General features: G+C 36.5%; 4 protein-coding genes across 9 annotated transcripts; all 4 read left to right on the top strand.

Moving 5' to 3' along the window:
• The first annotated feature begins 4,733 nt into the window (after positions 1-4,733).
• On the top strand, positions 4,734-8,926 carry LOC133696867 (cationic amino acid transporter 6, chloroplastic-like). The gene is made up of 5 exons (XM_062119154.1): positions 4,734-5,347; positions 5,425-5,644; positions 5,744-6,092; positions 6,205-6,439; positions 8,099-8,926. The coding sequence occupies exons 1-5, from the start codon at positions 4,963-4,965 to the stop codon at positions 8,668-8,670; spliced, it is 1,761 nt and encodes a 586-aa protein (XP_061975138.1). The 5' UTR covers positions 4,734-4,962; the 3' UTR covers positions 8,671-8,926.
• Positions 8,927-12,658: 3,732 nt separating this feature from the next.
• LOC133695619 (pentatricopeptide repeat-containing protein At5g04780, mitochondrial) lies at positions 12,659-14,608 on the top strand. The gene has a single exon (XM_062117526.1). It carries the CDS (start codon positions 12,763-12,765, stop codon positions 14,392-14,394), a length of 1,632 nt encoding a protein of 543 aa, XP_061973510.1. The 5' UTR covers positions 12,659-12,762; the 3' UTR covers positions 14,395-14,608.
• Positions 14,609-15,391: 783 nt separating this feature from the next.
• LOC133695739 (small ribosomal subunit protein eS17w-like) lies at positions 15,392-17,021 on the top strand. Of its 3 annotated transcripts, none has more exons than XM_062117673.1 (2): positions 15,392-15,527; positions 16,394-17,021. In XM_062117673.1, exon 2 carries the CDS (start codon positions 16,416-16,418, stop codon positions 16,842-16,844), a length of 429 nt encoding a protein of 142 aa, XP_061973657.1. In that variant the 5' UTR covers positions 15,392-15,527; positions 16,394-16,415; the 3' UTR covers positions 16,845-17,021. The 3 variants fall into 3 exon arrangements, with proteins under 3 accessions (XP_061973657.1, XP_061973658.1, XP_061973659.1); XM_062117674.1 differs by having other exon boundaries at positions 15,400-15,527; positions 16,397-17,021; XM_062117675.1 differs by having other exon boundaries at positions 15,443-15,527; positions 16,372-17,021.
• Positions 17,022-17,649: 628 nt separating this feature from the next.
• LOC133697990 (pentatricopeptide repeat-containing protein At5g04810, chloroplastic-like) lies at positions 17,650-25,764 on the top strand. 4 transcript variants are annotated; one of them, XM_062120837.1, is made up of 10 exons: positions 17,650-18,599; positions 18,985-19,112; positions 19,550-19,690; positions 20,078-20,164; positions 20,685-20,838; positions 21,824-21,883; positions 22,906-23,334; positions 23,935-24,230; positions 24,409-24,538; positions 24,657-24,707. In XM_062120837.1, exons 1-10 carry the CDS (start codon positions 17,724-17,726, stop codon positions 24,678-24,680), a joined length of 2,325 nt encoding a protein of 774 aa, XP_061976821.1. In that variant the 5' UTR covers positions 17,650-17,723; the 3' UTR covers positions 24,681-24,707. The 4 variants fall into 4 exon arrangements, with proteins under 4 accessions (XP_061976821.1, XP_061976819.1, XP_061976820.1 ...); XM_062120834.1 differs by lacking the exon at positions 24,657-24,707 and adding an exon at positions 25,009-25,764 and having other exon boundaries at positions 17,654-18,599; XM_062120835.1 differs by lacking the exons at positions 20,078-20,164; positions 24,657-24,707 and adding an exon at positions 25,009-25,764 and having other exon boundaries at positions 17,653-18,599.
• The last annotated feature ends 1,414 nt before the right edge of the window (positions 25,765-27,178 follow it).

Here is a 27,178-nt window from a genome sequence, read left to right as displayed (position 1 = left end):
ATTTCGTCTGCATTTTAATTATATATTTTAGATAATAACCAAACACCACAACAACAAGGACAATACAATAATTTTAACCTAGGTCATGGAATTACTTACAGAACACATTGCCATGAAGAAAAACACATTACTTCGTTCTATACACCTGGAGGCAGCACATTGCTCCTGGTTCTCAAGTGCCGGTGAAATAATTTCTGGCTGCCTGACATTAATTATTTGACCCTACCATACTCTAACAATTATTAGGAAGGAGCTTTTAAAAACGTTGTGGTCGGGAAAAGGCCCATGTCTTTACGTGCCTTGACTGAGCGACCATCATACAATGAGGCGTAGTTATAATTGGTTTGATAATCTCATGCTTCGGACGAGCTTATGTGCTCCTACGACAAGTCGACAACAAGGAAATATTTCACTCACGTACAGCACAGGGCCATGCTCTACCTTGGCTCCCCTCCCCACTGATGAGAGTATGGAACAATATACGATCAAAAATAAATGGAAAAGGGTGTGGTTATTTTATTTATAGCCAATTGTTTTTTATTTTTTTGAAACCAGGAGTAAATAAAATAAAATAAAATAAAGAATGACGTCTCTAGCAACTCCATTCGATGTAGAGTTTGATTTAAAAAATCAGTGATCATGATTTTCTGAAGTACAACATGACGGTTTGGGAAGTACATTGTTTGTTGTACAACTCAAGACCGTTATTATTAAATAAGACATGATATGATAGCCCAGATTAAGACTGGTTGATCCATTCCTCACTTGCACCATGTTTATTTTTAGATTTTAAAAATATTTTTAAAAATTTTAAATTTTATTTATTTATTTTAAATTAATATTTTTTTTAGTATTTTTAAATTATTTTGATGTGCTGATAACAAAAATAATTTTTAAAAAATAAAAAAAATTATTTTGATGCAATTTCAAGTAAAAAATACTTTAAAAAGTAACAACAACCACATTATTAGACAAGCTCTTAGAATTGGCCCGGTTTCATTTTGTGAGTCAACCCGTGGCTATGTTAAAAATTGGTTATTTTTTTTAAAAAATATTTTTTAATTTATTTAAAAAAAAAACTAATTGATGTAGATTAAAGAACCTTCTTCTCGACCATAGCCTTGTACCCATAATAACCGTGTTCTAGATCCATTGGATCATTTAATTATTTTTACCTTGTTTAAATGTGTTTTAAAAATATATATATATATTTTTTAAAAATATCATGTTAATAATTTTTTGATGACTTTTTATGTGTTGATTTCAATAATAAAAATCTATTTTAGTATTTTTTTTTTTAAAAAAAGAAACACCGTATAACACAGAGTCACATGCACTTGGTTTAGGTTGCCAATGTGTCCATCTGCATCCTTGAGGCTCAACACATGGCAGAAGGCGTGGCACGAGCTTGCACCTAAAGAACAAGGTCAGTTTAAATATGGTCACTCTGATCGACACTTAAAAGTCACAACTTGGTGGCGTTGCCACATGACAATGCCCAAGCATGGCATCTTGGGCCGAACATTACATGGCAGTACATGCGTGTCCCATGTGACCTTAGTTGGAGGCCGCTGTAATGGCAAAAATAACCTCCTTTATCAAGACAGGTGTCCCCCCCCGCGCGTCTGCTCTTGACGAGGCTGGTGTCAAGTTGCCATCTTCTCGTGTGGCTGCAACCATGCTGTTCTCTCCTAGTTCTTGCTCGAATCCCCTGGTTGGAGCCTGACAGCGGTCATGAACTAGCCTTTGAAAAGGGCTTGAACTCCGATTTCCAGCAAGAGAGGAAGGACGGTGTGGGTGCGAACAGAAGCATCGGGGGCCTGAAAAACGTGATTCTGTGGGAACCTGATGTGGACCCGGATCTTAGAAAACTGTGCTGATTGGTCACGAACTGATAAGATCGTGCCCATGCTAGAGCCACTGCATAGGTGCAGGGCTATCCCATTTCCTCACAGCCCTGACAATCGTGGCACAGTGGATCGCAGTTGATTTGGATAGAAATAGCAGAGGAAGGTCACAACTCACACACACTTGATTAACGATTTGCAGCAGTTAAAATCCTTCTAGCTATTTCACGGTGGGAGGTGATTTTTAGAAAATATCTTTTATTTAAAAAGATAAAAGATTCAAATATAAAACTCTCAAATCTGAACAATTTTCTTCTCAAATAATATGCATGGATTGGTTCAATTTTCATATAAAAAATCAAGACATTCTTACTACGACTTTCAATTTTGAAACAAAACTTTCATGGATTGGTTCTTTAATTTTTTTTTTCTCTCTTTGCATCAATATCCATATTTTAATAAGAAGAAAAAAAAAACCTTCCACTGATGATTCTTGCCTCCACGCCCAGGTTTAGGTCCATGCCAACAAGCAAGCCACCGATCTCCTTTTCTGCCCCAAATCCATGCTTATCTTCGAAAGATTTGCCTTTTCATTCTCCACACGTGTCATTGTGGGTTTTAAGCTTGGTGGAAAGTTAATTGCCTTTTAGGGGGCCACGTACCCTCAACGGCCAGGGACCCAGCGGCACCAGTGGCCACCATTTGGCTCAGTGACCCCGTCCTGGTTCGAATGTAACGTCTCGAGATTCCTCTGCCAAGTGGGTGTTGGTTTTCCGGGCCGTTTCAAATGGCTCAGGGAGGGCACGTTACAAAATTCAAAGGTCAAGATTGATTCGTCATGCACATTTATGGTGGTGTTCATCCTCGGTAGCAAAGGTGAAATCATTATTTTAATTTAAAAAGACATCGTTTTTTGTGTTTAATTAAAAATAAAATAAAACAATGTCTTGTGATTAAAAAAACTTGATCAGGTCTCCCGTATTTTTAACCAAATCAATTGGGAACCATTGTTCAAAGTCAACCCAGCCTGAAACAGGGCTTGAGTTGAGGAGCTTTCATTTCGATTTGTATGGTCGGGGACTGGATTTCATAGCTATAAAACTATAATAAAAAGTGAGCTTTTTTTTTTAATTTAATTTATACATAATTTATCTGTCTACAATTTTATCATGAAAAACTTGAGTCTCGGAGCATAAAAACTGTTCCAGCTGCATTAAACTGATGAAAAACACGTCTAGTTCCTCAACAAGAATTAAATATAAAAACGAAATTACCAGATGAACAAGGGAAGAAATTGTATATCTCAACGTGGGTAAGCTAAGCACCCATGGCTTAGATTGACAAAGAATGATACGTGACAAGTAGGTGTTTTCAACTTGGAATTTTTTTAAATTTATCAAATTAAAAGTTTTTTTTTTAATTTTTATTTTAATGGGTTGATATTAAAAATTTTAAAAAATAATATATTAAAAAAAACCTGCACCACAATCCCCTTTCCTGAAAGTAGCACTTGGGAAGATTTATTAGAATTTGTCAGATTTCATCATCATCATCACCATGAGGGTGATTCGATACAAAGTGTCATTAATGGTGATAGATAAAAGGCAAGGCTAGGGCACCTAGTTTAGACGTTTCTAGCACCGACCCCCTCCCTCGTCAGCCCCTTGTTTTCTCCTCTTCCCGTTCTCGCCACCAAGTTGTTTGCACTTTGCAGTGCATTATTTAAAACCCATCTCAGATCTACTTCGACTCTAATTTTAAACTATATCAAACACAGGTTCACTTTACAGTAAGATATCAAAACATTTCAAGAACACAAAAATAACAACTCCATGGAAGAAATACAAGAACAAAAGAGTTATTTAGTGGATCTATGATATGAAATTTGTTTCGATGGGTTTTTTTGGACCACAATGAATAATAATACCTTTCTTGAATCCAGCACGAGATCAACCACCAATTTTGCTTCATTCAGCGTACTGAATAAAGGGAATTAACTCTTCGAGATTGTGAGCCTCGTTACTTGACAAGAGCTACAACTACAAGCATGGTTTTTGCCCAGCCAGAGGCGTCGTTAGGTGGTGTGATCAATCGTGCACCACCGCCAAGGTGTTTGCTCATACTGCATTATCTCTCGTAAGCCACGTGTCTTGTTTAATGACACGGCAAACCGCGTGCTTAACCGCGTTACCGAACGGATACCCAGGAACTATTTGTTTTTATGTTCTTGATAAAGTTTAATTTTTTCCATGTATTTTTTATTTTAAAAAAATCAGTTTAAAAATCAACCAATAACATGAAAATCTACGCTTCTTGAAAGCAACTTTAAAAAATCGAGTATGCGCTATTAAATTATATCTTTTAATGAATATATTATTTTTTTTAACATGTTAACTCCTTGAATTAATATTAAATGTCCAACTAATCAGATTTTAAATTTATTTTTTAATAATCATAATTTTAAATTAATGTAGAGTTACTTGAAATTTACATAGTTATTGACTTTAAAATCTATGCTCGAAAACCCATATTATTAAAAATAATAATAAATAACTGTGAAATTAATATATTTTCAACGATCTTGGCATGAAAATATTAAATTAAAACGTATGAACCTTTTTTCACACATGCTAAACCATTCTTGATCGATTCTTGAACATAACATTAATGCCTCTAAAGTTTAAATCGTAATTAACAAAGGGGGTATACACACGCTACCAAGCGGCGCTAAGCCATGCCAAATCTACCTCTACCAAAAACCAATCGAATCAACAACCACTCGAGATCAAATCCTCCTTTACTCATCAATGTTCACGTCTACACATACCAAATTCAATCCAAAAACATCCACGCAACAATGCCATAGCATTAGCTATATGAATCCTTTTCTAAGAATAACCATGGTCAAAGCAGCCAGCAGGATAGTGGACATTATAATACAAAGCAAAGGGAAGAGAAATTGATTGACACACACAAACACAAAGTGGCCCTTTTATTCACCTTCCGTTGTCAGTCCAAGCCCTTTATAAGTCCCACTCATCCCCTCTTCACTCCCCACACAGAAGCTAGAGAAAGAGATATAAGATTGATTAAAAGAGGTCTTTTTTTTTTGTCAATGGAGAGCAGTCATGGTTCCTCTTTCTCTAGCTTGAATTCTTACATTCAGGCCCTGGCTCAGACCCCAGCTCGTTTTGCTAGGCGGGCTGGTTCAGTCTCAACTTCTTATGAAGAAATGAGCAGGGTCAAGGCCAGGTCTGGTTCTGACATGCAAAGAACTCTTCGTTGGTATGACCTTGTTGGGTTTGGCATCGGTGGTATGGTTGGTGCTGGTGTTTTTGTCACCACTGGCCGTGCCAGCCGTGTATGCGCTGGCCCATCAGTTATTATCTCTTATGCCATTGCTGGTCTCTGTGCTCTCCTCTCCGCCTTTTGTTACACCGAGTTTGCCGTCGACATGCCCGTCGCTGGCGGTGCTTTCAGTTATCTCCGTGTCACTTTTGGTAAGTAACAACCACTAGTGTGCTGCCGTTGCACAATTGGCAAAAATGCTTACTGGATTTTCCTTGTTTCTTGACAGGTGAGTTTGCAGCGTTTTTAACCGGTGCAAATCTTATAATGGATTATGTCATGTCAAACGCCGCTGTTGCTAGAAGCTTCACTGCCTATCTAGGCTCAGCAATTGGCATTTCCACATCAAAATGGAGAGTTGTTGTCCATGTACTCCCAGATGGCTTCAATGAAATTGATATTTTTGCAGTCCTTGTTGTCTTAGCTATTACTCTCATCATCTGCTACAGGTACCATAAAAAAAAATCGTTTCCTTATAATATTCACAGTATTCACGATCAGACCAGCTTTCGCATGCTAAATATGACCAGCTTGTTCTTGGTTGACAGCACAAGAGAGAGTTCAGTGGTGAACATGGTGTTAACAGCCTTACACATATTGTTCATTGGGTTTGTGATACTAATGGGATTCTGGAAAGGAGATTGGAAAAACTTTACAGAGCCAGCAGACCCAAAGAACCCATCTGGGTTTTTCCCATTCGGAGCTCCTGGTGTGTTCAATGGAGCAGCAATGGTGTATCTGAGTTATATTGGATACGACGCTGTTTCTACTCTAGCTGAAGAAGTCCATAACCCAGTTAAGGATATCCCTATCGGAGTTTCAGGCTCTGTTATAATTGTCACCGTTCTCTATTGCCTCATGTCCGCTTCCATGTCCATGCTCCTCCCTTATGATATGGTAATGATTAATTAATCAATCAATTATAATGATAATTAATTTAATGCCACTGCAAATTACTTGGAAAATGACTGAAAGTTTCTTGCTATTGGGTGCGGTGGTGACCATGTAGATTGATGCAGACGCACCATTCTCAGCAGCATTTAGAGGGAAATCAGACGGCTGGAAATGGGTGTCTAACGTGATAGGGATAGGGGCCAGCTTTGGGATCCTTACGTCATTATTAGTTGCAATGCTGGGACAAGCTAGATACATGTGTGTTATCGGACGGTCCAATGTTGTCCCTGCTTGGTTTGCCAGGGTCCACCCAAAGACATCAACGCCCGTTAATGCTTCCGCGTTTCTTGGTACGTGTTTTTATCATGTGGTTGCTTGTTTTTTTCTTGAAAATTATCACCTGCACGCATGAAGAAATGTTTTGTCATGGCTTTTTTTGTTTTTGTTTTTAATAATGAAATATTTGTGTGTGCTCTGTAACGTGGATAGTCTTGGCTTTATCCTCGATGTTCTGGAATTTGTTCTTGATAGGTTGTTGGGTGATGGGGCCTACTTGAACCGTTTCAGTTTTGCAGGTCGTGATGCATTTATGTTCTTGATTAATGTTGTTGCCTCTCATTCCTAGTAAATGGAGCATTAATTACTAGCCGTTTTGCCTTCTTTTTGTGACCAAGACCAGATCGGATTCTAGAACTGACCTGAAAACGGATCTGGATCATCGAATTATCGAGTCCATTTATGAATCTCCAGACTAGTACGAATTAATTATTTTATGACAACGGCATTTTCTCCTCTTCTTATTTTTTTAATTTTAACTGGAGTTGACAAGGTTGGATTTGGTTTGCGAGTTAATATCTTGAAACCTGGTCCAAGTCAAGATCCCGATGGTGGGTTTCTGAGTCAACCAGCAAAGTTAGGCCACTGAGACTAAGATACAACCATATGGCTTTTAGAGAAATGGTATAGGAATGGCCCTTCGGATGTCATGTGTAACCTGTAACTGGGAAGGGATTTAATCTTGTCGAGAGAATTAGAATTGCTAGTTTTTTGTTTTTCCTTTGCCCCGCAGGAATTGTGTAGTCATTACCCAACAAGCAATGCATTTGCTGCGAGGCCATGCATGAAGAATTATTGGTTCCTGTGGGATGGATTAATTTAAGTTCACGAGATAGAATATAAATTTAGTGAGCGCAACCTTCACTTTGTACAAGGTACAGATATGCTGAAAATTAACATTATTTGGTTGTTTGATAGCGCAAGCGCATGTAAGCTTGGACAAATGTTATGCCCTGTAAATTATTGAGGCAGGGTACGTCCAAAAGTGTCCCTAATAGGAAACCCTTACGAGGAACTCGTGCTTTGTCTCATTGTATTTTGGACCCTCTGAGCTGGACCATCACCTTGCCAAATTGGTATGCCTTTGCTTTGTAGAAAGTGAGTGAACATTTTACTATTAGATTCTTCAAATTGGTCTTTCTTGGTCCCTTTTCTCCTGTTCACGTGACTGGTTGAGTGTTTGGTGATGTGTAGTTTGCATCAATTAGTTAATTACTAGTTCTAGAAGTAGGATTTGTTGTTTAGTTAAGAAATACTAAAAGCTTTCTTGAAGACAGCAAATCTTTTTCAAAAGATGGCTGAATTTATATAAACAGATTAGGCGGGACTGGCATGCGTCTCTGAAAAGAAGTGGGAGATGTGGATGAATTAGGAGGAGAGCACATGCCAGGCATATTGATATCTAGTGGAAACTGCTAGATGCGGCAACATTTCAGCAGCATTTGATTATGTATACTTCTACTAAGATGGATATAAAAATAAGGGTTTTCGAGCTTCAAAGATACAGTACTAAACTGTAAAGAAACCAGTAAAGAAAACTATGATATATCCGAGACATGTGCTAGGAATTTATTGAGTGACATTGACACTTGCTCACAAGGTTGAGTTTGTTAACCTGTTGTGATCAATTTTTAACACATCATCTTTAATATGTGTTGTGATTTCTTTTTCAGGAATCTTCACTGCAGCAATTGCTCTTTTCACTGATTTAAATGTCCTCCTCAATCTCGTATCAATCGGCACACTATTTGTCTTCTACATGGTGGCTAATGCTGTGGTTTACAGACGTTACGTAGCCATAGGGACGACTAATCCATGGCCTACATTAGCCTTCCTGTGCTCATTTTCCTTGACCTCTATCCTATTCACTCTCATTTGGCACTTCATGCCACAAGGCAAGGGAAAAGCCTTTATGCTCGGTGCTTGCGCGGTGATAGCGATTGCAATAATACAGCTCTTTCATTGCTTGGTGCCACAAGCAAGAAAGCCTGAATTTTGGGGTGTTCCATTGATGCCATGGATACCGTGTGTATCTATCTTCTTGAACATATTCTTGTTGGGGTCTCTTGGTGGTCCATCCTATGTGCGGTTCGTCTTCTTTTCAGCTCTTGCTGTGCTTGTATATGTTCTGTACAGTGTCCATGCTAGCTTCGATGCTGAAGCAGAAGGCTCTTTCGGTCAAAAGAATGGTGGGATTTTGAAGGAATCAGGAGAGAGTGATCAGGACCCTAGTTTCAAAGTGTAAAAATTTATCCTTCTCATTTACCTTTTCCTTGGTAGTGACCTCTACTTTTTGAGTGGTTGATGGATACCAAAGGAAGGCATGGAATGGAAGGAATTTTGCAGGAGTGGCTGCTTGTATAGTTGGTGAAGGGAGGTAGACTTGAAATTAGGCTGTGTGATCCTTTGTACATCAGCTCATGTGATCCATCAACTACTATTAAATTTGCTTGTTCGACTTGAACAGTTGATGAATGAGAGCAGCGTAGCATAGAAAAGAAGTCATTTCCATTGTGTTTTTACCACAGTAATTAATCCTGGCCGATGATGGAGCCATGATGAGTTCCTTCTGGTTAATTTGGATCGATTGGACTCAATTAAAAGGTTAAAATGACATCAATTTGAATCTGTTTTCCAAAATAAAGGTCAATTTGGGTGAATTAGAGAATATATTGGTTTCTTCTTGAATCGACTTAAATCGAGTTTGATATTAACCATGGATTTTACACCTTTCTTTGGATTTATTTTGATAATTCGAATGGAAAAAAAGGGGGGGATTTTGACGGTGAATAAAAAAATGGGATTTTGTTGAAATGTACTCCGGGAATGATGATCTTCATATTCAAATTGGATTAAAGAAATGGGGTTTGAGAATAAATCAAAAGTGAGAAAAGTTCGATATGATGTCACTTTGAAAAGGAAAAGATGCTTTTGCATAATTTCATGATTATTGAAGCTGATTGCCTAATTAAATACAAATTGACAAATAACAAGAGATTTCTTTAACAAGCTACACCGGATAGAGCTAGAATCATAGTGTAGATGGTTGATAGAAAAGAACAATTTCCCCGATGTCTTGTCACTCCTTTCTTAAAGCTCCATTAACCAACCTGCAATGAAAACTTAGGCTAGGGCAAATCATGTCGATTGCAAGGTCGATACGAGTGGAGTGGTCTTGCCTAATCATGAAGTTCATTTTCCACTTTCTTTTGACTATGACAATAACCGATGCAATTAAGATATAAGTTAGATTGCACTTGAGGGCCTAGCTGCTGTGGTCAACCGTGTGACTTGTTCCGCCCCCGTTCCGGGTTCGACCCTCTATGTGCACGCCTGTCACCCCCGCGGTGCCTAACCTGCCCCTGGGCTTGCAGGATGTCCAGTGAGCCGTGGGGAATAGTCGTGGTGCGCGCAAGCTGGCCCGGACACCCCACGTGAATCAAAAAAAAAAAAAAAAAAAAAGATATAAGTTAGATTTTTTTTTTATTTTTTTTTTTTTAAAAAAGATATAAGTTAGATTAATTTGAAGGGTTGCTTAATTGGTTAGATTTTAAAATTGTTTGGGAACGCGGTGTAAATTATGTTTCTAAAACATTTAATTTTTGTTTTTTTGTTAAAATTTAATATGATTTGTATGTTTTGGATCGTTTTGATGTGCTAATGTAAAAAATAATTTTTTAAAAATAAAAAATATTATTTACATGCATTTCAGTACGAAAAGTTATTTGAAAAGTACCTGCTACCACACTGCCGAACATACAAGTTTGATTTTTATTGATTATAAGTTTGAGTCTTTTTAGAGTCACTAAAAGCTCACATGATTGTTAACTTCAGGCCCATAAAATTAATCAAAACGAACACTAAATTCACAAGTGAAATGCTCTTCAAAGATATTCTTCCATTAATGGTTTTTGATAATGACTTTTTATTATTACAACCACCGATTTTAACGAATTTAGAATAATTTATACACACACACCTTTTAAGATACGTATATTTTGTATATCCCTATCTCGGCAGTCAAATAAGATCTCTATCTTTTATATATTTGTCAGTTCTTTTACAAAACACCACCCAGAAGCTATGAATTTATCTATGCATTATTAATTGTAAAAAAGGAAGAAAATCATCCAGCAAGAGCAGAAGGCCATTGCCTTGAGACAAAATAGACATGGAAACAAAGAATCATGGGCCAACCACTGGTTCCATTTAACTTCCATATCCTAATTGAATCTTTCATGTCTAGTGCAGGGGTCAATCTGCACCTGTTTCTTCGTGTTCATTCACAAAGTTTTGGACCTCACCGTGTCCATTGGGAGGGGAACAGGGGCCTCCGTCGGCGTCTTAGGAGCTACTACACTCAGACCTGTTATCCCATCACCGTGCCTTTAATGAACCACGCTTCAGAATTCCTACCCTAAAAATTAAAGTGAGAAAAATGACGTTGTCCTTCTGTTCTTAATAAGGGTATAACTCTATTCTGATTCTCCTCCATATATACCTGAACTGTACTGTAACGAAAAAGTTTGTCAATCTTGTCTCTTCTCACTTTGATTTTTTACTAGAATATAACTGGAAGGACTCAGCGAGTCAGTCAAGGCTGGTCCTCGAGTAAAAAATAAAAGAAAAGGAAATTAAAAATGTGATTCGGTTAAAAACTTGGATTAACTCATTAAAATTTAATAAAAAAACTTCTAGATTTTTTTTAATTTTATTTTGTTTTTATCAAAACTACACAAATTTTTATATTTTTAAAAAATATATGGTAATTTGTGTTAACTCTTCTAACGCAGGATATAAATTTTATACAAAGTCAAACCAACCCTGAATCAAGTTTATGGTGAGATGGTTTGACTAATTGCAAAATCTGATTTTCTCCTCAGATTTTTTCTGGTCAATATCGGATAAGATTTATGCTCCATGAGCATCTTGAAAAACTAGGGCAGAGGATGCCTCCAACGAGAAGTGGGTAGCAAATGGTGGTTTCCACTAAATGGATTCTATGCAGAAAAAAGGTGAAAAGGGAAATGAGAAGACCAATCCAAAAATAATTCAAGTGATCGTTGTAGTGCTCATATTCTTTAACTTTATGCACAGATTCAGCCTCTCTCTCTCTCTCTTTTCCAGAAAATAAAACAGATCCTTGAAAAAACTGGTTTAATGTTTACATGTGGATCCTGTTTGATTTTAAGCCAGATATTTACTCTAAAGTTTTGTATGTCGATCGTTTTAGATATTGTTTGGAAATGTAGTGCTGATTATTTTTTAAATATTTTTTAATTAAAATCAAAATTTAAAATGAAACATCATCTCTACATGAGCTAAAATTACATACTATTTGTTGTTTTTTTTTTTTTTTAATAAAATCCAAAGGGAAAAAACGTAGCAAAACCTGACCACACTTTTCCCAAAGCATTGTGGTGTTATCACTGTCCCAGCCACACAAAAAGCACGAGATACCTGCCACCGCAAACTGGTAGTATGAAAGGCACAGCTCGGTAAAGCAAGGCATAGGAAAGAGATGATGGGGCGAGGATAAATGATGCGGCTGGCTGGCTGGCTGGCTGGAATATCTCTTGTTTGGCCCCTTGCTAGTGGCTTTCAGTTTAGATTGCGGTGATGATTCTGTGAAAAGACATCCCCTTCCAGAAGATAAAGCAGCTTAACTGATGATTTTTGTAAGTGGGGAGTTGAAAAATTAAAGCCGGTGAGAGCCTTGGTCATGTAATTTTCAGTGTAAGAACACGAGGGTCCACAAGATTTGTGCCTTTGTGAATCTGCAGATTTTTGCCTTCTTTTGTACCTCTCCTGCTTGATTTTACATGCCAGGAGGATGACAATCTGGGTCTGTCCTCACTCATGTCACAGTCTCCATCATCATCATCATCATCATGGGGAGCTTTTTGAACCAGCTAACATCAACTTGCTACCTACAATGACATGCAATTCCATGTCAACGAGATTCTTTTCACACATTATTTCATCTACTTTCTTGATAATGAAAATCCTTATTTTTATATTTTAAAAACATTTTAATTTTTTTATTGATATTTTTAAATTATTTTGATTTACAGTATCAAAAATAATTTTTAAAAATTAAAATAATATTATTTTAATATATTTTTAAATAAAAAATACTTTAAAAAACAATCGTAACTATATTTTCAAATAACCGAGTTTCATTCAAATTCCTTGCAATTGTCCATAACAATTATAATTGAAGCACATTTTAAAAGGCCTTAAGGCCTATTCAAGCACTATCTGCCTTTCCTTGCCAAGACTTGAGAAAACAAGTCTGTCCCCAAGAAAGAAATGAACAAACATCCCTCGCTAGGACATGAATACATTTAGGATCTTTTGCAACAAGAAGAGATTCAGTGAAAATTTTATTGTTTATCGTAAACACTTCTGTTCCTTAGGTAACGCTACCAAAAAACCTGAAATTATAACTCAACAAGACTTTTTCTTTGACGCCACCAAAGTATTAAAGTTGCATCCTTTACTACAATTCTGTGCAAAAAATCGAGAACCCATTACAGGGAAGGCCTGCCATGGACAAGTGATTCGATTGGGGTTAGAAACAGATACCTTAACATCAAATATGTTGATGAATATGTACTCGAAATGTGGTCTAATTCGTCGTGCTTGTAAGGTGTTTGATGAAATACCTGAGAGAAGTATGGTTTCATGGAATATAATGATCGGTACTTGTGTACAGAATGGAGAGGAGGAAAAGGCTATCGACATTTTCTTGGAAATGCAAAGAGAAGGAAGCCCATGCAGTGAATTCACGGTTTCTAGTGTTGTTTGTGCTTGTGCTGCTAAAGGTGACGTCTTTTTCTGTAGGCAGTTGCATGCTTTTGCTATCAAGGCTGTAGTGGATGCTGATGTTTTTGTGGGTACTGCATTGATTGATGTTTATGCAAAATGTGGGTCGATTGAAGATGCAAGTTGTGTTTTTGAAGGGATGCCTGAGAGGAATGATGTTACGTGGAGTTCAATAGTGGCAGGGTTTGTGCAAAATGAGCTTTATGAAGAGGGCTTGGTGTTGTTTGCTAGAGGGAAGGAAATGGGGCTTGAAAATAATCAGTTTATGATATCATCCATTATTAGGGCTTGTGCAGGGTTGGCAGCTTTGATTGAAGGGAGGCAGGTGCATGCTATTGTTTGTAGAACTGGTTTTGGTCCGAATAATTTTGTTGCTTCCGCTCTTGTAGACATGTATGCCAAATGTGGTAGCATAGAAGAGGCTTATGTTGTGTTTTGTAATATAGAGAGAAAGAATGTTGTCTTGTGGAATGCTATAATTTCCGGGCTTGCTAAACATGCTTGCTCTTCGGAAGTAATGAATTTATTCGAGGAAATGCAGCAGACGGGTATGCAGCCGGATGAAGTGACTTATGTTGCAGTATTATCCGCATGTGTTCATGTAGGTTTGGTGGACAAGGGACGAAGCTATTTCGACCTTATGACAAGAGAGCACAACGTGTCACCAAATGTCCTTCATTATTCATGCATGGTTGATATTCTTGGCAGGGGAGGACTGGTTCATGAAGCTCATGAGTTGATGACGAAAATGCCATTTGCTGCTACTGCTTCAATGTGGGGATCACTTTTGGCCTCTTGCAGGATTCATGGGAATCTTGAATTAGCTGAGATTGCAGCTAAGAACTTGTTCGAGATGGAACCTGACCGTGGAGGAAACTATGTTCTACTAGCAAACACATACGCTGCTAGTAAAAAGTGGGAGGAAGCTGCAAAAGCAAGAAAGTCCCTCAAAGGGAGTGAGATCTTGAAGGAGAGGGGCAAGAGTTGGATCGAAATTAAGGACAAAGTTCACACTTTTATGGCTGGCGAGAGAACCCATCCCAGAATAACTGATATATATTTAGAGTTGAATAACTTGCTAGAAGAGATGACTAAACTAGTTAATAAAGCTGAGACTGACTTTGACCTTCATGATCTCTAAGATAGCTGAAAGCAAGAACTTCTGAGCCACCACGTCCAGAAGCTAGCTCTTGCATTCGGGATTGCCATTCTTTTCTGAAGCTTGTTTCTAGAATTACTAAATTATATTTTAGTGGCATGCAAATAAAAACTAAATCTTTTAATTTTATAAAATGTAATATTAATGCACCAAAAAGGTAATAAATTTGTCCACTAGATTGCTAGGTTGTGTTTTATTACTGTCCCGGGATAAAAAAGACAAATAATAAAAATAAAAATAAAAATTGTTTTTGAAGACATATTCTATGAATTTTTTTAAAAAATATAGAAATTCATTCTAAAATTATTATATAGGTAAATTTATTTTTATGTTTTCTTCTCTCCAACTAAATAAGTTTATATTTTTATTATATTTGTTTTTCTGCATTAAAACACTAACTAAACATGACTTTAATAATACAAAACTCTGTAACTTTATTTATATTATACCTTTAAATACGGAAACAAAAATTTTAAGGGCCAACAATTGGTTTCACCTTAGCTTAACAAGCTAAATCTCTCTTTTTTTTAGGGTTAATTTGCATCAAATTTATTAATCTTGATTCTAAACCTGAATCAATCCAAAATTATATAATTTTAAAATTAAAAAAATAAAAAATATTATTTTAAAAAAATCAAATCAAGTTTTTATCATGTCACTTAAAACTTGTGATAAACTTACATTTCTAACTAGATTTTATATTAATAAATTACCGTATTAATCTACTAGATAGATTTGGCAAGACGAGGTTTAATAACATGATCTGCACCTGTTTTATCCATATCCATTAACAAAAATTTCACTCACCTCGTCAGAAGATTGATTCTATTAAAACAAAATTGTAAAGGAAAAAAAAAAAACAAAATAACGATTGAAGTAAGGGAAAAACGTAGTGGGCTTCTTATTCCCCCGCCCAAAAAACGTGATGGGCCTTCTATTTCATACACCTAAAAATGGACCCAGTAGAGCGGCCCGTTAAGTTGTTAACAAAATAGTGGCTGGCAGGCGCAAACCCTAGACTGCTTATATACCTGAAGAAGACTCTCTTCCTCCTTCCCATAACGCCGCAGCAGTACCTCGGTATTCGTCATCGGGGCTCTCCTTGCATCTTGAAGGTAACTTTCACTTATTTCTTGCTTCGTGTTTCCTTAGTCACAAACTATATCTCGTGAGAGAGAGAGAAACCTTCAGTATGTTTTAGTTTGTGGGATATCTGTTTAGTTAATCAATTTTTTGAAAAAAATTTTTGGTTTTTGTTGCTTTTGTGTGTGTTTGATCTGTTTGGTTGCTAAGACAATGTGGGATAAGGGTATTGTTTTTCGGTTTCTTTTTCTGCTTTGGATATGTAGTTTCTTAGTAATGGGACTGCAAAGCTGTTCTTAATATTACTCTTTGCTGAAGAAGTTTTTTTAGTAATTGATTTGTTTGCTGAGAAAGTATGAGATCTGGAACAAGTTTTATTGATTACCTTACTCATTTGAATGAATAAAGAATCCTAATACTTAAGATTTTTTTTCTTGAAAATTATTGTTGTTTTGATGGTGGGAAGCTTTTGAAGTTTTGATATATTGTCTGTAATTTGATGTTTGGTTTACACTGGTTGTGGATTTTATTTCCCATTTCCCATTTTTTTTGGTTAGAATAGTTCCGACCACTATCAAAACAGTATCACTGTGGGTTCCCAGCTCTTTTGAAACTGGAAAACAGGATGTTTTATCTGACGTGCCCCATAATTTGAATAGAATATCTTTTATTTTGTCATTCATGGTCTTTGAGGAGCTTTTGTGGAACTCCTCTCCTCAATGAATGATTTGAATTTAAGATTATAGCATTGACAATTCAAGCAGTCCTCTTGTAGCTCCATTGCATTTTGTCTTTAGATCATTAAGAAATGTAGTTTCTCATCTTTTGCTTTTATGTTTCCTTAAAAGGAAATGACAATCACCATAACAGTTTCAGTTACTCTTACTTCTCTTTGCAGCAGCAGCAGCTTATTAGCTAAGATGGGTCGCGTTCGTACCAAGACAGTGAAGAAGTCTTCACGCCAGGTCATTGAGAGGTACTACTCTAAAATGACCTTGGATTTCCACACCAACAAGAAGATCTTGGAAGAGGTTGCTATCATCCCCTCGAAGCGTCTCCGCAACAAGATTGCTGGGTTCTCTACCCATCTAATGAAGCGTATTCAGAAGGGACCAGTTCGTGGCATCTCACTGAAACTACAAGAGGAAGAGCGGGAGCGTCGCATGGATTTTGTACCTGAGGAGTCTGCCATTAAGATCCATGAGATTAAGGTTGACAAGGAGACCATTGACATGCTTGCTGCTCTTGGGATGTCAGATGTTCCTGGACTTGTTGAAGTCGAGCCTCAGCCTATGCTTCCCACTCAGGGATTCGGTAGAGGAGGTGGTGCTAGGAGGTTCTTGAGTTAAATTAACCTCCATAGGATGTTCGAGTGCAAGAACTTTAAATATCTTGTCTTGTCTTTTTTTAGTGCTCGCTTTCAGTCTGTTATGGATATTACCCTCAGTGGGTATTGGTACTTGATTGTTAAAAACTGGAGATTTAGTTGATTTTGCTGTTAAAGAATGATATTTTTAGTTGATTTATACCTGTCTTGTAATTCCATTTTTGTCATGTGCTGAAGTATGTGAACACCTTGCATTTCAATTTTATTAGGCATCATTACTCAGGAGAAAGTGTGATTTTTTCTTCCCTGGGCTTCATCAAGCATGCTGTAGAACCCCCCATGTTAAATGGTGACTCGCATGCTATTGTTCAATACAAGCTTGTGCCGCTGCAGAATGATTTGTCTTTTCATGAGCAAGAATTCCTAATACCAGTGGGTGGATGCTTGCAATGTGCAGAGTGCCCAAGGCTTTGATTCATCCCCTATATTTTATCACGAGTGAATCGTCTAAAGGTCAAAGGTGTATATGCTACACAGACAATGCTCCACTAAGAATTGAGCACTTCCATTAGGTGAAAGGTTGCCAAGGCAAGTTTCCAGTCAATGAACTCCATGCGCCATACCAAATCAGTTTTTTAGGCACTGTTTAGGCGAAAATAGTGAAGGGAGTGTCTAGATCTTTATTCTATCTTAAAACCGTAATTAAATATTTTTTTTATCTGGAAAAATAATTAAAAACTATATTATATTCTATATATATATTTTTTAAAGTTTCTAGCCCATGTACAGGCCTATTTCTAGAATACTTACTCTAAGCGCATATAAAGAGAATAAGTACCCAAAGTTTCAAAAACAACCACTGCTACCCCACCATTTCCTCAGTCTCAACAGTAAACAGATAATGGATATTTCGCCACTCTCCACCACCCCACGCTTCCCTCATTCACCCACTCCCTTCTCCTCCATCGCCACCACAACCATTTCTTTCTCCCTCAAACCAACACCTCCACCACCACCAGAACCCACCAATTCTTCCTCTATTCGCCGTCCCAAATCACTCACTCCAGCACCCTCCACCAGCTCCACCCCAACCCCAACCACCCCTAAATTCCCCAAGAACCCTCTCAAAACCCTCCTCAACCCCTCCAAACCCTCAGTAACAAGCACCACCACCACCAACCCTCTTTCTCTCTCCACCAAACTCCGCCTCTCCAGCAAACTCTCGCCCCCGCCTCCTCCACCACCACCGCCGCCGCCGCCGCTTGAAATACTTCAAACCCCAGAAGCTGAAACCCAAGAAAAGACTCAAAAGATAGAAAATGAAGCCCCCAGAATTGAATTCTACCAAAATGGGAAGATCTTTATAGGAAATTTACCAAACTGGATAAAAAAACATGAACTTTCTGAATTCTTCAGTCAATTCGGGCCTATAAAGAATGTAATTTTGATCCAGAGTCATAATGAGACTGAAAGGAATGCGGGGTTTGGGTTTATTATCTATGATGGTCCAAAAGCAGGGAAGTCTGCAATGAAAGCTGAGGAATTTGATGGAATGGAGTTTCATGGGAGGGTTTTGACTGTGAAATTGGATGATGGGAGAAGATTGAAAGCGAAAGCAGAGGAGAGAAAGAATTGGGTTTATGGAGAGGATGGAAAAGATTATAGGTCTAAATGGCATGAAGAAAGAGAAGGGTCTACAAAGGCTTTTCGGAAGGTTTTAGACACGCAACCGGAGAATTGGCAGGCAGTTGTTAGTGCTTTCGAAAGGATTAAGAAGGTAAAAGGTGCCAGACATTCTTCTTGTTAGACTTGTATTTTTTTTTTTTTAAAGTTGATTAAGCAGATAAAATGTGTGACCTATAAGAATTATGTCTTCAAAGAGTAGGAAGCGATGGATTCCCTGATTATTCTTTGTTTGACAACACATTTATAACCATGACTTGTGCAGATTATAGTAACCAGGGTCTCAGTTGAGAAACATTAACTTTTAAGGGAATGATTTATGCTCAATGGCTTAATTCATAATGCATTTGACTTCTATAATGATGGAAAATGCTGCATAATCATATCATGCGTGACCTTTTATATTTAAGAAAGTTATAATAGCTTTTACTTGGTCATTTATAATGTTTGTTTCCTCTTTTTTCACATCATTTTATTAGCCTTCTAGAAGGGAGTTTGGATTAATGGTGGGGTACTATGCAAGGCGAGGGGATATGCATCGTGCACGACAAACTTTTGAGAGCATGCGAGCAAGGGGAATAGATCCCAGCTCACATGTCTATACGAGGTAAAATTTCTGATAAAACATCTTTAGTATTGCTTCTGTGTGATTTAAGTTGAATTAACTTCTTCATGAGCTTCTTCATCTGTTGAAATACTGGTCATCCATCCAAATTGTATTGGATGCATACATGTTATGTGAACAATGTGTCTGGATGCAAATTATATTTTAGGAAGCAAACCTTCTGAGAAAGATTTCACTCTGAGTTATTCAAACAAGATTGTAGGACTTTCAGCTTTGAATATTGTACATTATTTATGTGTTTATTCTTTATTCACGTTGTTATTCATTTTTCTGGTAAATTGGCAATGTCTGTTGAAGGCTGCTTCCCAAGTGTAATCTATGTTCAATTAACAGGAACTTGGTTCCTCGTAGTTTTTGAGGATAATAGTTATGTATTTTAATTTTCTTCTTTTGGCATTAAAGTTATTTATTTCATGCAGCCTTATTCACGCTTATGCAGTTGGTAGAGACATGGAAGAAGCACTGTCTTGTGTTAGGAAAATGAATGAAGAGGGCATTGAAATGAGTCTGGTGACTTATAGCATAGTTGTCGGAGGATTTGCCAAATTCGGCAATGCTGAGTAAGTAAATATTACCTTTAGTACCTTTTTTCTTGAAGAATGTATCTGTTTCATTAACTTTGCTCTTGGAAAGTATCCTTGTATATGCCAGAGTAATATATCTGCCAGTTCTGAAGCCTCTTTTTTTTTTTTCCAACTTGTTTTTATGCTTTTGTTTTTTTTGTGTTTTTATTTCTTATTCACGTAGTGGTTTATTCTTTGAACTAAATTATTTGTAGTTTTTTATGACTTGATCAACATGTAAAAGCTTTGATGACATATACTTTAAACTTCAGCATTGTAACTCGTTCCTGTCCTTACTTTCTATATTGCAAAACATTGCAACTTTGGTTTTTGTTTCAGAAGTTCCTCTCTGTGCTAATAATAACTTAAAAGTTGATTTTGAAGAGCTGCAGATTGCTGGTTTAAGAAGGCCAAAGAGAGGCATACGAATTTGAATGCATACATTTATGGAAACATTATATACGCTTATTGGTCAGTATTAAGTTTCGAATTCAAGTCTATGTTAATTTTCTTCTTGTTATATTTATACTTATAAATATGGATTGCTTCAATATGCTGACGAGTTCAATGGCTATAAATATGAGGTCAAATACATATGTTCTAGCTTTTCAAGTCTACTTGTACTCTATATGTATGTACTCATATAACCAGTAGTTATTTTAGGGCTATTGTTGGTGAATTTGTCAAGTCTCCCACTCCCAAGTGCAATTATTGGGGTCCAAGTCTTTGGGGTGCCAACTTTATTAAATTATTGAAGATTAAGACCATATAAGGACCCTTTGTCAGTTGCATCATTTGTGGGCAAAGGCCTTTGGTATGTGTTGAATGGATCCTTGAAGGATATGCTTATTGAACTAGGTTGCATGCTAAAATTTGTATCTGCCATCTTTTGTCTACACATTATACTTTACACTCTGTTAAAATCTTTTCCAAGTTTATGAGGTGCTTACATAAATTCACAATAGCTTCACTCCTCATCTATTAATTACAGTCAGGCATGCAATATGGATCGAGCTGAAGCTCTGGTGAGAGAGATGGAAGAAGAAGGTATAGATGCTCCTCTTGACATATATCATACCATGATGGATGGTTACACTATGATTGGAAATGAAGAAAAATGTCTTATTGTATTCAAAAGGCTTAAGGTAACAAGATGATATGTCATAGAGTTTATCCTGTGAAGTGATTACTTGTGTGCTTCAGTTTTGTAAGTTTTATTTGCGTTGGGGATATGTTCTGTGTCTTTTAGCTTCATTGATCCGTAAAGCATAATTGTCAAGTTTTGCAACTGTTTCATGTAAAAAGTGTTAAAAAAACTTCTTAGAAAGAATCTAATATCTAGTTGTTAAGCACCTCTATATGTAAAAAAATCTATAATTTTCAGATAAATCTAGCTTGTGTATAACTTAATAAGCAATTTGTTTCATGATTCATGCTTCCAAATGTTGAATAATCTAAAATTTTTAGTCTGCATCGGGCTTAATGTTTTCTGATCAAGTTTTGTTTGCCATGTTACATATCGTGCAAATTCTTCAATGGGCTCTCCTTTATAAGTGTCTTTAAGATGCACGTGAAAGGTTTAATAAGATGTGAACTTTGTTACCAAGAGAGCAACAAATAAATGATAGTGGAAAAACATTTTTGTGAAAGTAAAGCATCAAGTCTTCCTATGTTCCATGGTTTGATTGGTGAGAATATGGAACACTTCACAAATGTTTAGAGATGTGTACATACATGTGCATGTATGCTTGTATGGACTGACCTGAGGAAATCGCAAAGGAGTGTGTCAATTTTTAAGATTCTGTTGACTACTTATTGAAGCAAGAAATTGAACTTAGGTCAAATTTCTGGCAAAATACCTTGTTGAAGACTACTTTAATTATGTGTGTATGTGTGTGTGTGTGTGTGTGTCAAGTAAAGGTGCCAGAGGACACAATCCAGGAAGTAGCAAAATCCATATAGGGTTAATGCCTGATCAGTGGTTGATGTTTAAATAATGTTTGATAACATGTAATTGCAAAGCTTCAACTTTGCCTTTAATACTCTGCCATGAAGAATTTACATGAATTGTGGTATATTCATATCTTATTTATAGTCCCATCATACTAAATTGCTATATGCATGCTGTAGGAATGTGGATTTGCTCCTTCAGTGATCACCTATGGATGTCTCATCAATATGTACACCAAGGTAAGCCTTTTGTCATTTCACATTTTTGCTCTAAAATTTTTGCATCTTTATTGTATTTTGAAGCTCCCTTGCACACGAGCCTAGTGAAGCAATCTGACACCAAAATGCTTGGAATTTAAGGAAAGGGCAGCCCTAACTCAAGATAGTACCATTTAAACATTCTGGACAAAACTTGTGGAGCTAAGTATGTCATTGCTCAAATCAAATTGAATTATAATTCATTGCACAAAGGATAATATAAAAAACATAAATTGGAAGAATGAACTCAGATATTTGAGTCCATGAAAAGTAAAAAGCTGTGGTAAGTTATAAAAGAGATCTTTTAGATGCCTGCATTCATTTGTTTTCACCTTCTCTTGGAGTTGTGTCCTGAAAGAGTGGGACATGGAGACAGTTTTCTGAGTGGACTGGAAAGGTGATCATGTTGGAGGATTACAGGTGAATTTGTTTGTTGACAGAGCTTATGGATTCAGTGCTAAGAAAGCTGGGATCCAGTCCATTTGAATGTCTAAATGCTCTCATAGAGTTGGGCATCAGGTGGTCTTCCAGCAACATAATTTTTCTTTTTTGAATATACTAGAAGAGCAATCATGAAGGAGGATGCAGGGGAATTTGTGTGTTGTGACGGCTTATGACTTTAGTGCTAAGGCTGCAATCGAGTTCAATTGAATTGGAATCTTCTGAAAGTTTGACATCAGGTGTCCTTCCTGCAAGCTAATTTGAGGTTCAGAAAGATTGAGAGAAGGTTGAGAATTTTAGAAGAGGGACGCTAGCAGAGTTTTCTTAGTTGAGGATTTTGACCATTCATGTTTTGTTGTGCTCTGCTGTTCAAACTTTCTTAATCTTTGTGCTTTATGAAAGTACAGTGTGTCTTCTTCAATATTATTCATTGAATATTGCTGTTCGAGTTCTGTATTTTGTTGCATGTATGGTTGCTCCTCACTCATGCTTTGTAGTTAAGTTGTATCTCTAGTCTTCTGTTTAATTGACGATCAAACATCATATCCAAACCTTCTTTTCAGATTGGTAAAGTTTCTAAAGCCCTGGAGGTTAGCAAAATGATGAAATCTGTTGGCATAAAGCATAACATGAAGACATATTCCATGTTGATCAACGGGTTCTTGAAGTTAAAAGATTGGACCAATGCATTTGCAGTTTTCGAAGATGTTATCAAAGATGGTTTGAAACCTGATGTTGTCCTCTATAATAACATTATCAAAGCTTTCTGTGGAATGGGAAATATGGATCGTGCCATCCATATGGTGAAGGAAATGCAGAAGGAAAGATGTAAGCCTACTTCACGCACATTTATGCCCATTATACATGGATTTGCAAGAGCTGGAGAAATGAGGAGGGCCCTAGAAATTTTTGATATGATGAGGCGGAGTGGGTGCATCCCAACTGTGCATACCTTCAATGCTTTGGTTCTTGGCCTTGTTGAGAAGCGCAAGGTAAACTATGCATATGATGTAATGTAGTGTTGGAACCTGGTCAGACCAGATTCCAACTTTGACAAATAGACCAGGTTGTGAAAAGAACTTTTTTGTTGAAGTCATGGTGTGTGCTGTATAACTAATTTAGCATGGACTTTTTTCAACGTTGTTGGATTTGTTAGGAAAGGAGTAGTTGTCTACAGCATTGCTGAAGTGTCTGAAAGACTTCCTAAATATGCGTCCTTCACCTTCAGCGTTCATAGTAAATCTCGAAAGTCTGCTTGCATGAACAACATTGTGATGAGTAATTTACTATATCTATTTATGGGAGTTATTAAGACTCTTACACCCCCATATATTTGGTTGAAAAATTTGAACCTCTCTTCCAGTTTTCTGAACCATTGTTCCCATCATATCCCTCAGTTATTTGATCGACTTAAGTCACTTCTTGAGATGCTTAGTGAAGTTCCATTTTGGTATATGTGGAATAATATCAGCAGTTTTGAAAATTGAATTATGTTTATCCTTTGGTGAATGTTGTCTTCTCTGGAAGCCTATATTCAGTAATGTCCTCTCATCTTGTTTGACACAACTATATTTATCTTGTGTATCTTGTAGATGGAGAAGGCTGTTGAAATATTGGATGAGATGGCACTGGCAGGTGTAAGTCCAGATGAACACACATACACGACAATCATGCATGGTTATGCAGCATTAGGTGATACTGGAAAGGCCTTCGAGTATTTTACCAAAATGAGAAATGAAGGACTACAGCTTGATGTATTTACATACGAGGCACTGCTCAAGGCGTGTTGCAAGTCAGGCAGGATGCAAAGTGCTTTAGCAGTTACTCGAGAAATGAATGCTCAAAAGATTCCAAGAAACACCTTTGTCTATAACATACTAATTGATGGGTAGGAATTATTGTCTATTACTCTAAAATTTGTGTCCTGAGAAGACTTATAACCTCTTTAATATTATTGCAATTAATGTATTCTCAGAAACTCCTCTAATCTCCCCCTATTTCTTCCGGTCAGATATGTTGTCCACATCTGTTTCCAATAACTTGATTCAATTATTTTCCTGATGTAGATGGGCTCGAAGAGGTGATATTTGGGAGGCTGCTGACCTTATGCAGCAAATGAATCAAGAAGGGGTTCAACCTGATATTCATACCTATACATCTTTTATAAATGCTTGTTGCAAGGCTGGAGATATGCTGGTATGCTTTGCTGATCAGTCATTAGTCAGTTTGTTATTTACACAGCTAGTAAAGAGCACACTGAATGCATTCTGAACTTGAATGGTGATAACAAGCATTTCATTCTAAATTTCTGTAGCTCTTGCACAGAGAACCTGATTAACATGAGCTCATAGGATTTCATCTGCAGGTGAAAATAATTTCATCTTTTTTTCTTTAGGTGTTTATTCAGCAAATCAGTGCTTCATTTCTTACTTGGGTATGGATTATAGGATGGATTTTTTTTATTTCTAGTTATCAGAACAATTTTGACGGAAATATGTGTAAAATACTTGTCATCGGAAGTTTTGTTTCAGTTTACTCGAAGGCATTATAAGTTAGTGCATCTTTTCCTTTTAAGTTAGTGCATCTTTTCCTTTTAATGCATAATAGGATGAGTTTTTTTTTTCCGTGGCATTCGTCATATGATTTGAATAATCCATATTTTCCAGAGAGCAACAAAAACAATGGAAGAAATGGAAGCTGCAGGGGTGAAGCCAAATGTGAAAACCTACACCACGTTGATTCATGGGTGGGCAAATGCTTCTCTTCCAGAAAGGGCTTTGAGCTGCTTCGAAGAGTTGAAGTTGGCCGGATTAAAGCCTGATAAAGCTGTGTACCATTGCTTAATGACATCATTGCTGTCAAGGGCTACTGTTGCTGAAGCATACATTTACTCGGGGATACTGTCCATTTGTAGAGAGATGATAGAGTTTGAGTTGACTGTAGATATGGGGACTGCAGTTTACTGGTCCAAGTGTTTACGCAAGATTGAAAGAATAGGTGGAGAGCTTACACAGACCTTGCAGAAGACCTTCCCTCCTGATTGGAACGCACATCATTCTCTCGAGGCTAACCACGAATCAGATATCAATGATGAACCAAGCATTCAGGGTGATAATGACATGTTTTTGGCTGGTGTGAATGATGGAGATAGCGATGATGAGGATGATGATCATCATGACAGCAAGGGTTTTAACCAAAGACTCTGGGTTTAAACCAGGTTAGGAGTCTGGAGTCGAAGCTTGAATCAAATATGATAAAAACTCGAGAGGGTTAGTTTCTCAAGAAATTTTTAACTTCTACCAGCTTCAATTCTCACTTAGCAACATTATCTTTGCCTTCATCAATATTATAGTCGAATGAAAATCAAGATTCAAATTAATTTAACCTTTTTTATATATATATAAAAAATCTTTTCATTAAAACCTTCACTGTTCTTATCCCTCTCAGTTGTTATATCCCTTTATTTCTTTGATGTTGTCATCAAATAGCATCTTTAAATATGTGCAAATATCCACGCTCTAGGTGATGTCAAGATTGTCCTGTACTCGAGCTACCATCCCATTATTTTTTTGATTTATCATATTTTTTGAACTATTAAAATACATTGAAAAAAACCACATAAATAATTTTTTATATAAAAAAAATATTTGATTCGCAGTGAAGCACATGTAACATAGCTAGTTTCTATTGGAAATATATATTTTTTTAATTAATTAATTTAAAATTATTTTTGTTTATTCTTACCTTTTGGTTATAGTAAAATATTTCATTAACTTTAGATATAAAACTGAGATTTACAAAAGTAGAATGAAAATGAAATATAGCAGGCTTAACTGAAACAAATCAAAGATTTTGGATGAAATTAAAAAATATATATATATATAAACCCCAAGAGGCAAATTGAGATTTACCTTCTTTTTATTGAATAGATATAATTAAGGATATTCTTGTTTATTAATTAATGATAGCATTAATAATGCTATATAATATATATATGATAGCCATTTACACAAGGGGGTATTTATTATCTATATTGTTTGTTTTCTAAATTACAACGGCTATTCAATGTTTCCACTCTGTACGTCTTTATTAAAACGGATCGATTGCATTGCAATCTGTATATGATTCTTCTTGACATTTGTTAAAATACAGTTCAACAACTTTAATTTCTTTTCTGTAATTTTGTCTCATTTCCCCATGCTTTAATTAATTAGAGCTTCAACTTCAAAAATTGAATCTAAATTTATTTATTTTATAAAAAAAACTCTCAGTAAGTACTTGAAAATTCAATTTAATTTTTTTGAATACAAGCATGAAATTGGGTTTACTACAAATAAGTTCTTCCTTGCCATAACACCAAAATATGCTAAATCTTGCAAAATTCCCTCATGAAAAATCAACATCAATTTGTCATCCGTTTCATTACATTTTGTCCATTAGCTATTACCTGAAACCATTACCACCTTTGTAAAAAAAAAGAGAAGAGAAGAGAAGAAGCTTTACAACCATACAAGTCAGTGTACTCTAAAACCATGTCCTCTCTAACCTTGTATAAATATGCTTGCTTCTTTCCTATCAAGTCATCAGAATTTACAATGATCTCACATAACCATAAACCACACAGTTTATGGCAATATGCTTGCCGAAATGAAGAAAAACATGGTGTGACCAAGAAGGGTGGTCGTGGCAATGATAACATCGGATCACTTATAAATCAATATTTCCGTCAAGAATCCCATAAATCTCTTGATCTTAATTATCCAATGTTAGAACCAGGCCCACCTTCTCGACCTTGTTTCGAATGGCATGACTTTTTCCATGAAGAGGTAAAGCAGC

Source organism: Populus nigra, chromosome 6 (genome assembly GCF_951802175.1).
Source record: "Populus nigra chromosome 6, ddPopNigr1.1, whole genome shotgun sequence".
Classification (NCBI taxonomy): domain Eukaryota; kingdom Viridiplantae; phylum Streptophyta; class Magnoliopsida; order Malpighiales; family Salicaceae; genus Populus; species Populus nigra.
Note: the sequence above shows the minus strand (reverse complement) of the source record. Positions and strands in the feature narration are given on the sequence as shown.